This window comes from Xiphophorus maculatus, chromosome 15 (genome assembly GCF_002775205.1).
Source record: "Xiphophorus maculatus strain JP 163 A chromosome 15, X_maculatus-5.0-male, whole genome shotgun sequence".
In the NCBI taxonomy this organism is placed as follows: domain Eukaryota; kingdom Metazoa; phylum Chordata; class Actinopteri; order Cyprinodontiformes; family Poeciliidae; genus Xiphophorus; species Xiphophorus maculatus.
The window spans coordinates 10,589,536-10,603,617 of NC_036457.1; the positions used below are offsets into that span (position 1 = coordinate 10,589,536).

The 14,082-nt window shown below is 36.4% G+C and overlaps 1 protein-coding gene across 4 annotated transcripts in view; it reads left to right on the forward strand.

Moving 5' to 3' along the window:
- Nucleotides 1–14,082, forward strand: part of stxbp5 (syntaxin binding protein 5) — a 107,076-nt gene that overhangs the window by 62,150 nt on the left and 30,844 nt on the right. For all 4 annotated transcript variants that reach the window (XM_023347670.1, XM_023347671.1, XM_023347672.1 and 1 more), the window contains exon 8: nt 10,805–10,928. In XM_023347670.1, coding sequence (XP_023203438.1) covers nt 10,805–10,928 — 124 coding nt within the window. The remainder of the gene's footprint in view (nt 1–10,804; nt 10,929–14,082) is intronic.

Sequence of the window (14,082 nt, forward strand, 5' to 3'; positions counted from 1 at the left end):
AAAAAGTGACATTGTGAGAAAAAAGTGTGAATGAATATTTAAGCAATGTCTCAAGACATGAGCCTGGAATTATGGCTTGGCCACAACACTTCTTCCAAATGGACAATGAGCCTAAGAATACAGCTAAATTAGTTCCGAAGTTTCTTAAGTACAACAAATGTGTGTTGAGGTAGCCAGCATAAATCTTGTTATCAGACTGAAAAGGTTTGTCAGAGTAACACGGTCTACAAACCTGACTCTTTTATACCAGGTCTGTCAGGAGAAATGGGCCACATTTTGGGAAAACAACTGAGAGACGCTTATAGAAGCAGACTCTCAACTTTTGACCTACGTTATAAACTTAAAAGTCAATTCTACTAAGGAATTTAACTCTAATTTTATAGTGGGTAAATGTCAAAAGTATCTTGCTCGTTACTCTGGCCTTTAACAAATAAATAAATAAAAAACTAACTGATTTAAAATGGGAAAAGTTAAGAATAGAGTAGAATCAAATTTAATTATTCTTTCTTGTGCCACAATGGGGAAATTAAGTTATACCAGCAGGAACTTAAATGGAAGAATGCACATTAACCCAAAGGTAAAAACAAAAAAATATATAAAAACAGAAAAATAAGGTAAATTTGTAACGAATGAAAAATAATATTGTACAACAATTAAAAATAAGATTCTCATATTAAAGTAAATTTACAAGTGAGAAAGATCATTTAGAAAAAAGACATGAGAGATGTGTGTGTATGTGTATGAGCAAAAAACAAATTCAATTAATGCCAGACAGTTAGGAAAACGGGTATGTTTTTTTTATACAGAGGCTATAAACATCTGGGCCCATATTACAAGAGAACCCTAGTGATGTCATTTTAGGAAAGTTATTAAAATTTCTGCAAATATTTTCTTAGAATTTTACCTAAATAAGATAAGCTATTCACAAAGCACCTTAGGCTTTAAGAGAGGTCCTAATGTGACAAAATGTCTGGAGTAGAAAGCAGGATTTTTACTGAGCCTACACATGTCTTAGGCAAGGAAGACTGGAAAGGAGAAATATTCCCCATATGATGGATAGAGCTCTGCCAATAGCAGTCACTGCTCCTGTCCTGTTTTTCTTTCACGTTTTTTACTTTCCCATTTTATGTTAGTTGTTTCACCAGATCATACAAGTTTATGCAAACAGGCGATCACAGAAATGTACTGACAGCTGAGCGTTCGGGTTAATATCAAATAGATGATATGGGGAAATTACCAGCATGGCAAGAAGATGAGATAAATCAAAATTATAATGAGGATGTAAATAGAGTGTGATCAAACATGTTAATGCTGTGTGACAACTCATTTCATTTTGCATAGTTTCATCATCATAACATACTTTTCTTAATTCTGTCAGTGACTGGTAATTTCTGTCCCCTGATTAATGGTGTATATTAGCTCTCAGCAGCTGGCTAAATCACTCTTAAGCTGGGATTCCTCTGCAGGATGTTTTAGGGGAAGACAGGAGCGCTTTGAAAATCCTTGGGAATACAAGTCCTATTTTTAGTTAGTTATGTTTAGAAAAAAAAAGTATGCACATTTTAGGTGGCAAATTAACAGAATTTTGCAGCTTCAAAGTAGGCAAATTTTATCAGTTAACCTTCTGTAGGTGCAACATATCCACACTGTCTGGGGCACATTATCAACAAATGCCTATTCTTAAATGAATGTAATCAATATGGAGGAATAAAAAAATGTGGTCAGTATATCCTTAAAGGATGTCTGACTTGTAAAACATTTATATTATTCTGTAGAGCCAGTTTTACAAATTGAGAATTGGGTTTACAACTGTTAGTGATTTCAGCATTGGTATGAGACTCTCAGAAGCGACTTTAAAGGAAGTAAGTGTCTAGCACTCTGGCCTTAGCTAAGAAAATAATAAACTAATGGGAAATAAGCTAAGAAATTAGGCAAGTGACTCAGACTGAGAAAATACCTGGAGCTTTTCTATCAATCCTGCGTGGCTGTGTGCCCATAAAGTAGCCCTAGCATGAACTAAAACTTTGAAGAGGAGCTTATGCTTATAAACCTAAATCTTATAAAACTAAAGGGCATACACACAGTCAACAGGCACTTGCTTTTACACTGATCTCTGTGGTACTGTTGTGACCACCAGTTAGGGATAATCATATCATTTTTCTTTCTTGGCGTGGCTCTGAGATACAGAGACTCACAAACACAAGCAGCACAGAGGATTATGTATTTTCAGTACGATAGGAGCGCATTCTGTTGCTTTCTGCGTCTGCTGTGCCCATCTCCCTTAGATAAACTAATGACCTCTCTCTGCTTCTGAGCATTACAGTCTCTAGAACTGAATCTTCCCAAAATGAATCTTCCCATGAGGGCTTATCCTCATCCTAACTCTAACTCTCCAGAGACTGGGCTTTTGCTTTCATAGGGTTTGAACTGGAGGAGTGAAAAGTAAGTGCTCATCCATTGCATTTCCTTAGATTTACTTGCACATGAAGGATGAAAAGATGCCGAAACACTGACCTCTTCTTTTGCTTCTCATTAAAAACGTAGCCATCAGATTCCTAGTAGGCAAATAAATTCAGTTATTAGAAAACATCTGAACTTTTTGGAGCAATTTGGCCTGGAACCCTCCTCCAGATTGACCATGTGCCACATCAGTAGGGTATTGTGGCTATTGACTTCACAATGAGGACATGGAGTTTAAATCTATTTTTATACAAGATGTTTAGGAAATTGCTAATAAAATTGGAATGCAAGATTTTCTTTAGTTATAAAAGGTTGGGGTTTTTTCAGCCCAAAACTTGAATGAGAGCTTGGTATTTTAGTAAAATACACATGAGATGGAGTTTACTGTGCTATAAAGGATTTACTAACAGTAGAACATAATAAATATGTGCACAACCAATCATTCAACAATTAGTCTTCCGTGAGATCATGACTAAGTGCAAACTCTTTCTCGTGAGTGTAGTCATCTATTCATCTATCAAATCCCTTTCTAAACCACATTGTACACTTCTAGCAATATTCTGTTTTTGTTCAATCCAACCCCAGTGTTTGCCCAGAAGCTTGCTGCCAAAAATCAAAGTCGTTGACAGAAATGAACACGGAAGTTTCCTGTCTTATTGTTCTCAAAAAAAGAGCAAGCAAACATTCTAAGCAGCTCTGGATTTAGAGTTTTGAATAAGCTAATTTTGAAGCTTGGTTATCATGAAAATTTTGAGTGAGACGGAATAAGTTTCTGGGTTTGACAAGATGGCTACAAAAAAGTAATGTAGGCTGATGAGTATAACATAACATCTGCAAGTAGACAGAAATGAAAGATTTTTTATTTTTTTGTTGCAGATGCTGTCATATATTTAAGAATTGTCAGCAAAATCTCAGAAGTTAACATGTCTTCTAAATAACCACAACATTTTTGCTGAAGTTTGAACAAAAACCTGAACCAATAAAACTTTGGTTTTACAAGCTCTTAAAGAGCTGAGAGAGCACATCATCCTCTATGTTTCTTTCAGTGGTTTGTCTATTATTAGCTGCAGATCAGCACTATGGGTTTCCAGTAAGTGCCAGCCAGAGAGCATCTGTCACGCTGACTCTTCCTCCCTTGTCCCATTTGACTCAACACCTTTGGACATAATTTGAACCTAAAGAATAGTCCAAAATTGTAGCCAGATTTTAATTCTATGCCCCTCTAGCCTCTTTTGTTTGTCTAATGGTTAATGTTGCTCTCTGACAGAATGCAGGATTTTATTTTGTTGTCGTATCGTTCTCGTAATAGTTTGAGCTTTCTCATTTATTCTGCTGTCAGCTCTACAAACAACCTACCATTTGCCGTGCATCTCTGAACTCATTTTCTTTTCTACATTTTGCAGATTGCAGTCACTTTCTCAGCACTCTCATTTATTTATGTCTCAATAGTTGTATAGAATTCTTCATATTTTTATATATACTGCATATTGAGCTTTTTTTAATCTTTTCTTTGCTTCTGGCTATCAATGTCTTGCTGTTAATGCTAGTAAAGATGAAATTGTGATAGTGTTTCCATTTTCTAGAGTAAATGTAAAAGCCAAGAAGTTTTTTCTTTTTTTTTTTTATAGAGGTGCTCAAACTTGTATTTGAGATTGTACACAACTTTTTAAAATTTACCCTCCATTGTAGCCTTGAGTTGGGCAACAATTGGCTTGTGTCTGATGTAGATGGGCAACAGCACTAGCTGTGTATCTAATCTGTTTGGTGTCTGTTTGTGGACGATTGAGAGTTGTGAAAATACATATTATATAAATTATAAACATTAAGGACAATATTGCAGTTACAGCAATAAATTATACATTTATTATTTTAATTCAATACTGAGGCGTAATCTGAGAAAGCTTATCATTATTCTGGAATATCATTGCCACTGAATAGCAACAGTCTAATATATCCTGACCCTATGTTAATTTAATGCGTACCACTTTTTCATTGTGCTGCATTATTAATGTGTGCTTAAATGTACTACTTGGTAACTGATTTAATTAAAAAATTAACATGCTATTACTATTGTTAAAATGTTAAATAATGTTAAATTATAAATTAGTGCTATAAAATTTATTATTTTAATGTTTGTGTAGAGACACATTAAGACAGAGAAAGAGGTGAAGCTTATTTTACACACTCAGACTCAGTCGTGATCTCAACAATCAACACAGACATGCAAAACCACCATAATGCCGAATTTATTTTGATTTTTAACTAATTATTCAAACCTTTAAGTAGACCTTCTGTTCTGAACCTAAAAAAACAATGTTAATGAGTTAGTAACTTGTTTTATTTGCCTTAGAAAGGCTTGGTAATTCTTGCAGCTGTTTGCAGATGTACTGTAGATTTTGATACAGCATCCTCTGGAAACTTGCACGCACTGCTGATGTTTTTGAAACAGTGTGTGCAAACTGGGGTGAACCTGCTGTGTCAGACACTGGCACTGTTGGGTAGCTGTAATTGTTGTCATATTTGAAGAGCATCGAGTAGCACCACTGTGTTTTCCCCTTCAGTCTTTTTAATCGGAGCTCACCTTTTTAGGCCATAATACACAGCTGACTAATGACTTTCCTCTAAACCTGCTGAGGAGAGTTTTAGTGACAATGTATTGTTCATAGTACCAGGAGAAGTTATTATAATTTCAAAACAAAAACAATCATGGGATGAAAACTCTCATAGTTTTGAACCCATTTATTTTTTGCATTTGTGCTTTCAAATCTGAAATGGATTATTTGTGACTTTTTAAGTAAACTCTGGTTTTATAATCCTTTTTTTTTCTTCTCCAAGATTAGTTATGAAGCCAGACAGATGACCATTCAAACTGTCTAAAACCAAGTGATGTCCATCAGTGTGCTGAATATTTCTGTTTTAAAAACGTTATGCTTCTACATAAAGCTAAGAATAACTTGACAATACCTACTTTTTAAATTAGTGAATAAAAGTGATTTCATGTAACTGTTCTTACAAGTCATTTACCAGGGTAAACCATTTCTCTGTCATTGTAACATATATTGTTAAGGGGTCAGTGTTGCTGAGCTTTGTGTAAACTTTTGACCTTTCATCTGAAATCACAGTTGGGATTAAGTTTCTCTTTTGGTACAAATCTAATGATTAATCAGGATACAGCAACCCCAAAATCTAAGATGCATGTGTGTTTTAGGATGAATTTTATCTCAGCCTCTTTCCTCGCTGCAGTCATGAAATATGATTGTGAATCATCTTTTTATTACAGAAAACATCTTAAGGAGCTCAATGGGGATTGTTTTATTCAGTGCTTATATAACGGTAGCAACTCAACAACAGATCCAAAGTGGATTTCTCATTCCAAAGCAAAAATGAATTGCTCAGTGGGAATCGGTGTTGACATTTTGCCCCGAGTGCTTGTTTTTGTAGACTTTCTTGTCATAGATGAATATTTGCGTGCACACAATTACCCAAGTATGTCTTGTGGACATAAATCTGTATTCAGTCACATTTTGGATAGTTGCATAGTTTTAAAGGACAAAGGTCAAAAGTTAAATTATGTATTTTTTGGTGAGGAAGGTTTATTCAAGTCTAGCCTTACGAAATGCTAAAAATGAGGAAGTAACTGAGAAATGAATGTTCCTTGATACATCTGACGTTTTTGTCTGTTATCGACAGGTGCATCTTATTTAGATTCTCATAAAAACATTTATTTAAGCAATCCAATTTGAGTTTTATATTCACACAGTGTCATATCTAAAACATATCTCTGTTAAAGTTAATGATTTTGGCCAAAAGCAAATGAAAGACCAACATTCAGATTAATAAATAGAATACGATTCTGGAGATATGTGGAGCTGCTGTCTAGTTCATGACTTTTGGCTTTACTGATCATTTAAAATAAATTTGATAAAACAGTAGATTTTAAAACCATGTAAGTGTATGTGACTACGGAGACTTCGAAGTGAGTGGGATCTGATCCTTATGAGCATGACTGAATTTACTAGTAAAATGTGATTTCTGGCTGAGGTTACAGCAATAAAAGATGCAACTTTGTTTTAGGACTTTTACTCCAAATCTGATTCATGGACCTGTTCAAGAGCCACTCTAGGGTTGTCCTTCAGTCCTCCACTGCATGTATTACTTGGTTGAAGCTCCTTTTGCATCAATAAGTGCAGCAATGAGGTTTTGCATGGAGATAATTAGCCTATAACAGGTCAGGTTCCTTGCCCTCGCCTCTTCTGCTTTATTGCGTTTGATGCCTCTTCTCTCCTTGGCAATCCTCCAATCAAACACAGTAATACCATGGCCATTAAAATGGGTATTAGTGGTTATGTGTAAGCAAATGCCAAGTCAGGTTGGAAAATGAAATTGGTCTTTCTATAAAGCTTATTAACTATACATTTCATAGGCACCTTTAAAGGTCACCTTAAATTATGAGGCAAATTTTAAAGGAAATTTGCAAAATAAAAAAAAGAAAAACACCACCTCACAGTTACCATAAAACTACTGTGGCAATTAATGATTCCCCTTTCTTGTAAAAAGAGGGAAATATGAAGTTCTCAAAAATTTCCTCCTAGACCGCTTTGCTGACCTGATAAAAGATAGTGTACCTACAGCAGCACATAACATGGTTTTCAGTACCAGGCTCTGAGATTTCATTAGCAACAAAATTCAAAAATTACTTTCATCCAAAGGACAGACTTTGGACAGCTCAGGAATAGTATGGTTCTTATTCTTCTTAGCCCAAATAAGATGCTTCTGACATTGTCTCTAGCTCCAGCCAAAGTCCTTGCCTTGGGAGACTCCATTCAGTTTCTAAATTGAGCTTTGCTCCACAAACTTTTATAGGATTTTACTTGTGGAATTTTTTCTACCAGAGTTTTTTCTTTAGCTAAGCTTTCCATATTAACATGCTTGCATGTAAAACATCCAGGTTTTGTGGCTTACCTTAACTGGTAATACATCAGTAGATGTATGTATTGAAAATGCATTTTTATTGGTTTTATGTAAAGTGCCAATTTTTTGTTCCAAAGTCTAAAATCTTTTGATTCTTTAATTATTGTAAGTCAAAATAAACAAAAAAATTATCTTAAAATATGTTAATCTGGGCGTGCCGTGGTGACGTGGAGGTTGGTGCGGCCCGTATTTGGAGGCCTTGGGTCCTCAACGCGGCCGTCGCGGGTTTGACTTCCGGACCCGACGACATTTGCCGCATGTCTTCCCCCCTCTCCTTCCCTGTTTCCTGTCAGCCTACTGTCACATGGGGGACACTAGAGCCCACAAAAGACCCCCTGGAGGGGTAAAAAAAAAATATGTTAACCTGTGTATTCAGTCCACCCAATGTGCCTCTTCTTTTCTTATTACTAAAGCCACCTTTTTGTTGGGTTAGGGTTAGTATGTGATCCTAATTTAGAAAAAATAAAATGGATTCTTCAGAATCTTATTGTTTCTACCTGACTAACCTTTACAGTCTTGTGAGGGATGGAAAAAGTCTTTAAAAGCAAAAGAGAAAAAGAACACAAAGTCATTTTCTTGGTCAGCCTATTGTACTCTGAAGTGATTGAATGAGACGTTTGTGTATGTGGTACTTTAGAGCTCCTATGGGTCCCAGCATGATACAATGCTGCCAGATGATACTCCAGCTAAGGCTGGGATATTGACTTCTCTGCCCTGCATCTGGTTTCTTTTGGCAATATTAATTTGTGCTTATTAGCCTTGCTGTAAGTGCGGGTGTCTGAGTGTGTGGTGCTATCCTGTGACTATAATGAGTGTTGACTGTATTCTCTCTTCCCTAAAGACCAATCTGTGGAAACAAGCCTAATGTGATAAATCATGAAATTAGTCTTTTTAATTGGTATTGTTTGATTTGATGAGTACCATGTGTTTTAATTACCCTGTTCATTCTCCAATTAAGCATAGTGGATTGTCCCCTATTGGGACTGTCAAAAATGAACAGACTTTTAGAACTCTGAAGGGTTGTTGCTGTCAGGAAACTATTGATGGTGTGAATGAAGGATCTTGGTAATGGGAATATGATTGATTTTTGTTAGATCTTTCAGTTTGATGCCTTGTCTTTAAGAGTCAATCTCATTAAATGTATAATGTTTATAACACTTGTTTGATCAGTTGCTTTGTTATAGTTTGCAAATTTGAATTTAAAAGAAATTGTTTACAAATAAGTTTAAATGAAATATCTTTAAAGTGTTCACCATTCCCAGTGTCATCATGAAATTCGGATTACAAAAAAAAAAAAAAAAATCTGCTCTGAATGTTTGAAGAAACAGGTGAATTAGTCATGGATAACTTGGACTATTTCAAAACCGTGTAGTCCAGATGTATTTTGCCAAATGGGAAATTTCTTCACACTTCATTCAGGACACCTACAGGAGTACATCAATGCCATTTGGCGCAGCACTCCAGTGATTCATTTGTGGCGAATTAATGACAAGCCCATTTTTCTTCATTGGCTGCAGCTCACTGAACCCACCACTTTTTCCACGCACAACAAATCTTCATACAAAGGAAACAAGGAAATTCCATAAGCAAATATCACTAGACATTAGACAACATGTTAAGGAATCATGTTTGAAAATAACTCTACATGCTGTTTTGGATCAATTAGACTTTCCTTGACTTAAAGGATATCCTATTGTGTAAATCTGTGTTTACTCCCTAACAACACTTAAAAAGAAATGCATTTAAAAAGAAGCTTTGGTATTGTGAGCTGCAAATCCATTTTCTGTGTTGAGCTAACACTAATTCATTAAATTTATAAAGAATGAATAGTGTCTCCTGTGTAAGATAATAGCATTTGTAGAACTAGAACTAGAACATTTCTTAAGAAATTTAAACGGGGCCTGCCAAAGTGTACCCGTTGGTTGGACCCCCGCATTCTGATGCTAAAAATTAGCATCAATGCTAAAGTAAGCTACAATGTGCTCAATAGCATGTGGGGAGTCACAAGCATTTTGAGTAACATGGACTTACTCCGTTCAGTATGTTAAAATTAGTGTATAAGCTAACACACAAGCTCTGCCTGTGTGACCACTGGATTATTGGTCATGTCGCTGATCAATGCCCTTTTTCTCCTTGCTGCACAATTTGGTGGGGTGGTCATATATGGCAGCATCCTAGTGGTTGCTGCCATATCCACAAAATTGAGATCACTCAATTTTTGTGGACAGTCCTTCTGCCAAAACGTCGTCTTTCTTGCCCAGACCCTTGCTTTGACACCATCCAGTCTCAGTGGTCAAAACACAGTTCCTTTGACTTCATTGCTTGGTTTCTGCCCTCTTATGACCTCAGCTATGAGACCTCCTGTAGATGAGTGTGTTTAATTCTGAATCATGTTGAGTTAACTGAATTTACTACTGTGAAATTCACTCATGTTAAAGAAAATGCTGCAGTTATTTTTTTTCCTGATAATAGTTGTAAACATTTATGTAGCTGTTTTTAAATGTTTAAATCTGTTACGGATCTACAAACACTCTGACACTGGGTGGTTGTTATGGAGATTTTCAAAATAAAATTGTTCGTTTTGGTTTAGAATAAGTGAAAAAACTGAGGGGGTTAGATTTTCTTTTTGTTTGTTTTCTCTGAATGGATATGTTCCTTTTGAAATTTAACACAGCAAGATTTATATAAATGAAAAAGGACAAACATTACCCACTGGTGTGGTATGAACACAAGCATTTTCCCTTTTCAGTTGTAGTTATTTTCTTAAAATTCAGCAAACTATGTAAGCTAGACACGCCACAATAGTTATGATTAATGATATAAGAGGAACTGAATTCATTAACAAATATTTTTTTAATGTGATAGTTTTGAGTTTTTAAACTTGAAACACAAAACTTAACTGGTAATCTTTTTACTGTCGCTTTAAACCTCTTACATGTAATAGTTAAAATACAAAATGTTGAAATGTAAAATATTGTATGTGATGTGCTCTTATTTCATACAGAAGATCCTTCTGTTACTTCAAGCATGTTTTACATGTATGATGTGAAATCCTAATGATAACCTATAAGCCCATATCTTGATCATTTCATCATGATCAAGAAATGGCTCTTAAAATGCTCTTCTGACTGTAGCATACCATAATAACAATTCAGAAGTCAAGGCATTCTTTTTTTCTCACATCTACCATCTGTCCATGAACACACAGTCACAGGCTTTTAAACCACTTACAAGTAACGTGTACCGTATGGCTTCAGCACTGCAGCAAACGTGTGGCGTAAGGGACATGGTGGCACACGATGTTCTTATCCTGTTCAACCACTTTCCCCTGACCTCCCCCATTCTCTCTGCCTTTCTGTCTGTAATTTCTTAGGCTATCCACTCAGTTGCCTGGCATCATGAGGGAAAACAGTTCATTTGCAGTCATTCAGATGGAACTCTGACCATATGGAACATCAGAGGCCAAGGAAAACCCATACAGACAATCACACCGCATGGTAAGGGGATGAAGACCCACAAGCTCCATCTTCATTCACAACATCACCCACCTATTTAATATTTTGTTACTAACACATACGCTGTGGGACTCTCCAGAAACCTGGAGTTAACAACTTTATGATCCATTCATCATAAGGAAATATGTATGTCGGTTTTAGTTTTTAATATTAGATTCAACTAGTGACAAATACCAATTGGTATAATGTTCAAAATTTCAATAGGAAATTAATATCTACCAATAATACATTAACATACAATATGGGTTTATGGCAGCATGCTTTTCCTAAGATGTAGCCTTCTAAACATTGTACAGATGCGCAGTGAAACTTTAAATATGTGACTCCTTTCATACACAAGACAATCCATCCATCCATCTTACACCCATTGGGGTCAGTAGGGGTACTCGTGCCTATCTCTGTCAAGGGGAGAGAGGTGGGGTACACCGTGGACAGATCGCCAGTCCATCGCAAGGCCAAGATAATTCAAAGAGCTTTAAAAACAGTTTATAGACAATTGCTTCTGGACCTGAGTTTGAAAATGTTAGGAAGAGTTCAGGCTCTTGGGAGCCGTGCAGCAGTCTTCCCACGCCCTGGATCACATGCAGTACAATCTAAACATTTGTTTTCAGAAAATTTTCTTTCGGAAGCCTTCATATTTAGAGCTTCCACTGTATTTGTTATTACTCTCTGTCCAGAAAGGCCTGTGATGCCCTGTTGCTATTTGTATTGCCGCCTGCAACCAGTTTTCCAGCTTCTTTTCAGAGAAAATTCAAAAAATCAGAGGATTAATCTGTACATCCACTATAAAGTCAGTACCAATGCTGTGCCCAAACAAAACAAATACAGGAAAAATGACCCAATTTCAACTACTTAATTATAAAACCCTACAGGAAATTATAAGTCAAATAAGCTCCAGTTCCTGCTGTCTGGATGTTTTACCCACACATTTCTTTAAGAAAGTCCTGCCTGTTATTGCTGCTGATCTGATCCAAATAGTAAACTCATCGCTCTCATCAGGCGTTTTCCCCCAGGCTCTGAAAACAGCAGTAATCAAACCACTTATAAAAAAGAACAATCTGGACAAATCACTAATGCAGAATTACAGGTCGATCTCCAACCTCCCATTCATCAGCAAAGTTATTGAAAAAGCTGTGTGTAAACAATTAACTAGCTTCCTAACTATAACCAACCTCTTTGACTCCTTCCAGTCTGGTTTTCGTGCTCACCACAGCACAGAGACCGCCCTGGTAAAAGTGTTCAATGACATCCATATAAATACGGACTGTGGCAGAACCACAGTGCTGGTTCTGTTGGATCTCAGTGCAGCTTTTGACACTGTTGACCATGACATATTACTGAATCGACTGGAGAGTTGGGTCGGACTCTCCGGTCCAGTGCTTAACTGGTTTGAATCCTACATAAAGAACAGGGATTTCTTTGTTTCAATTGAAAACTTTTCATCAAAGAGGTCAAAGGTCACATGTGGGGTACCCCAAGGTTCAATCCTAGGACCCCTTTTATTCAATATTTATATGCTCCCACTAGCTCAGGTTATAACAGGAAATAATATTAGCTACCATAACTATGCAGATGACACACAGCTCTACATTACGATGTCACCAGGTGACTCAGAGCCCATCCAATCACTGAACAGATGCTTAGAACAGATAAATGTGTGGATGTGCCAAAACTTTCTCCAGCTGAACAGAAACAAAACTGAAGTTATTATTTTTGGACCTAAAGAGGAACGATCTAGAGTCAATGCACAACTTCAGTTATTACAACTGAAAACTAGCGATCAGGCCCGAAACCTGGGAGTAGTGATGGACTCTGACCTGAACCTCCAGAGCCACATAAAGACAGTTACAAAGTCGGCCTTCTATCACCTGAAGAACATTTCCAGGATTAAAGGACTAATGTCTCAGCCAGATCTAGAGAAACTCATCCATGCGTTCATCTTCAGTCGTATTGATTATTGCAACAGCGTCTTCACAGGTCTGTCCAACAAATTAATCAAACAGCTGCAGCTGATCCAGAATGCTGCTGCTCGCGTTCTCACTAAAACCAGGAAGATAGAGCACATAACACCAGTTCTAAAGTCCTTCCACTGGCTCCCTGTAGCTCAAAGAATAGACTTTAAAATACTGTTGTTAGTTTATAAATCACTGAACGGCTTAGCACCACAATACATTAAAGATCTGCTTTTATTGTATCAACCTTCCAGACCTCTCAGGTCTTCTGGTTCTGGTCTGCTCTGCATCCCCAGAACCAGAACCAAATGAGGAGAAGCAGCTTTCAGCATCTATGCACCACGAATTTGGAACAAACTTCCAGAAAACTGTAAAACAGCTGAAACACTGACTTCTTTTAAATCTCAACTGAAAACCCACCTGTTTAGAATTGTATTTGAAATGTAATCAATTACAAATTTATTGATGTAACTTGACTTAATGATTGATTCTATATTGCATTGTGATTCTGTGTTTGTTATGATGTAAAGCACTTTGAAATGCCTTGCTGCTGAAATGTGCTATACAAATAAAATTTGATTGATTGATTGATTTGTAATATAAGCATAAATTAAATAATGTCATGAGCAAAGGGTTATTTGCATTTCAATTCTGTTATAGAACCAACATATCATCCATAAAAGTTGTGTCTTTTTTCCTGGAAATTTACCTATTATGTAATGACCTTTTTAGGGTCAATATGATAACGTGCACAGGAATTGTTATACATTATCACAGCTGATCACAGATTCTTCCATATCCAGTTAGTCCTGTTTCAGCTCATTTTTCTATGTTGTGTGCTGCCATGTTTCATTTGTTATAAAACTTTTTGCACATTTTTTCACGTTTTAGCTTAAACTAATTTCATTGTTTATTTTCAAGCCTGTGATGGCAGGTAACACATAATTATATTTTGGTCATGAGAGACACTCTTGTCATTTTCATCAAAAATACAATTATCAGGTCAATATTTGCAATGGAAAGAGAGAGTTGTAACATCATCGTAGTAGATGGACTGTTCATCCATTGTGTGCTGCACTCACTGCAGGCCCCCTCTTAAGCAGTAGATGTCATGTCAGAATAATGCTACTTCTTCACAGCAAGAATGAAAGCAAATGAAAAGAAGCACAGGCAGTACATTCTTC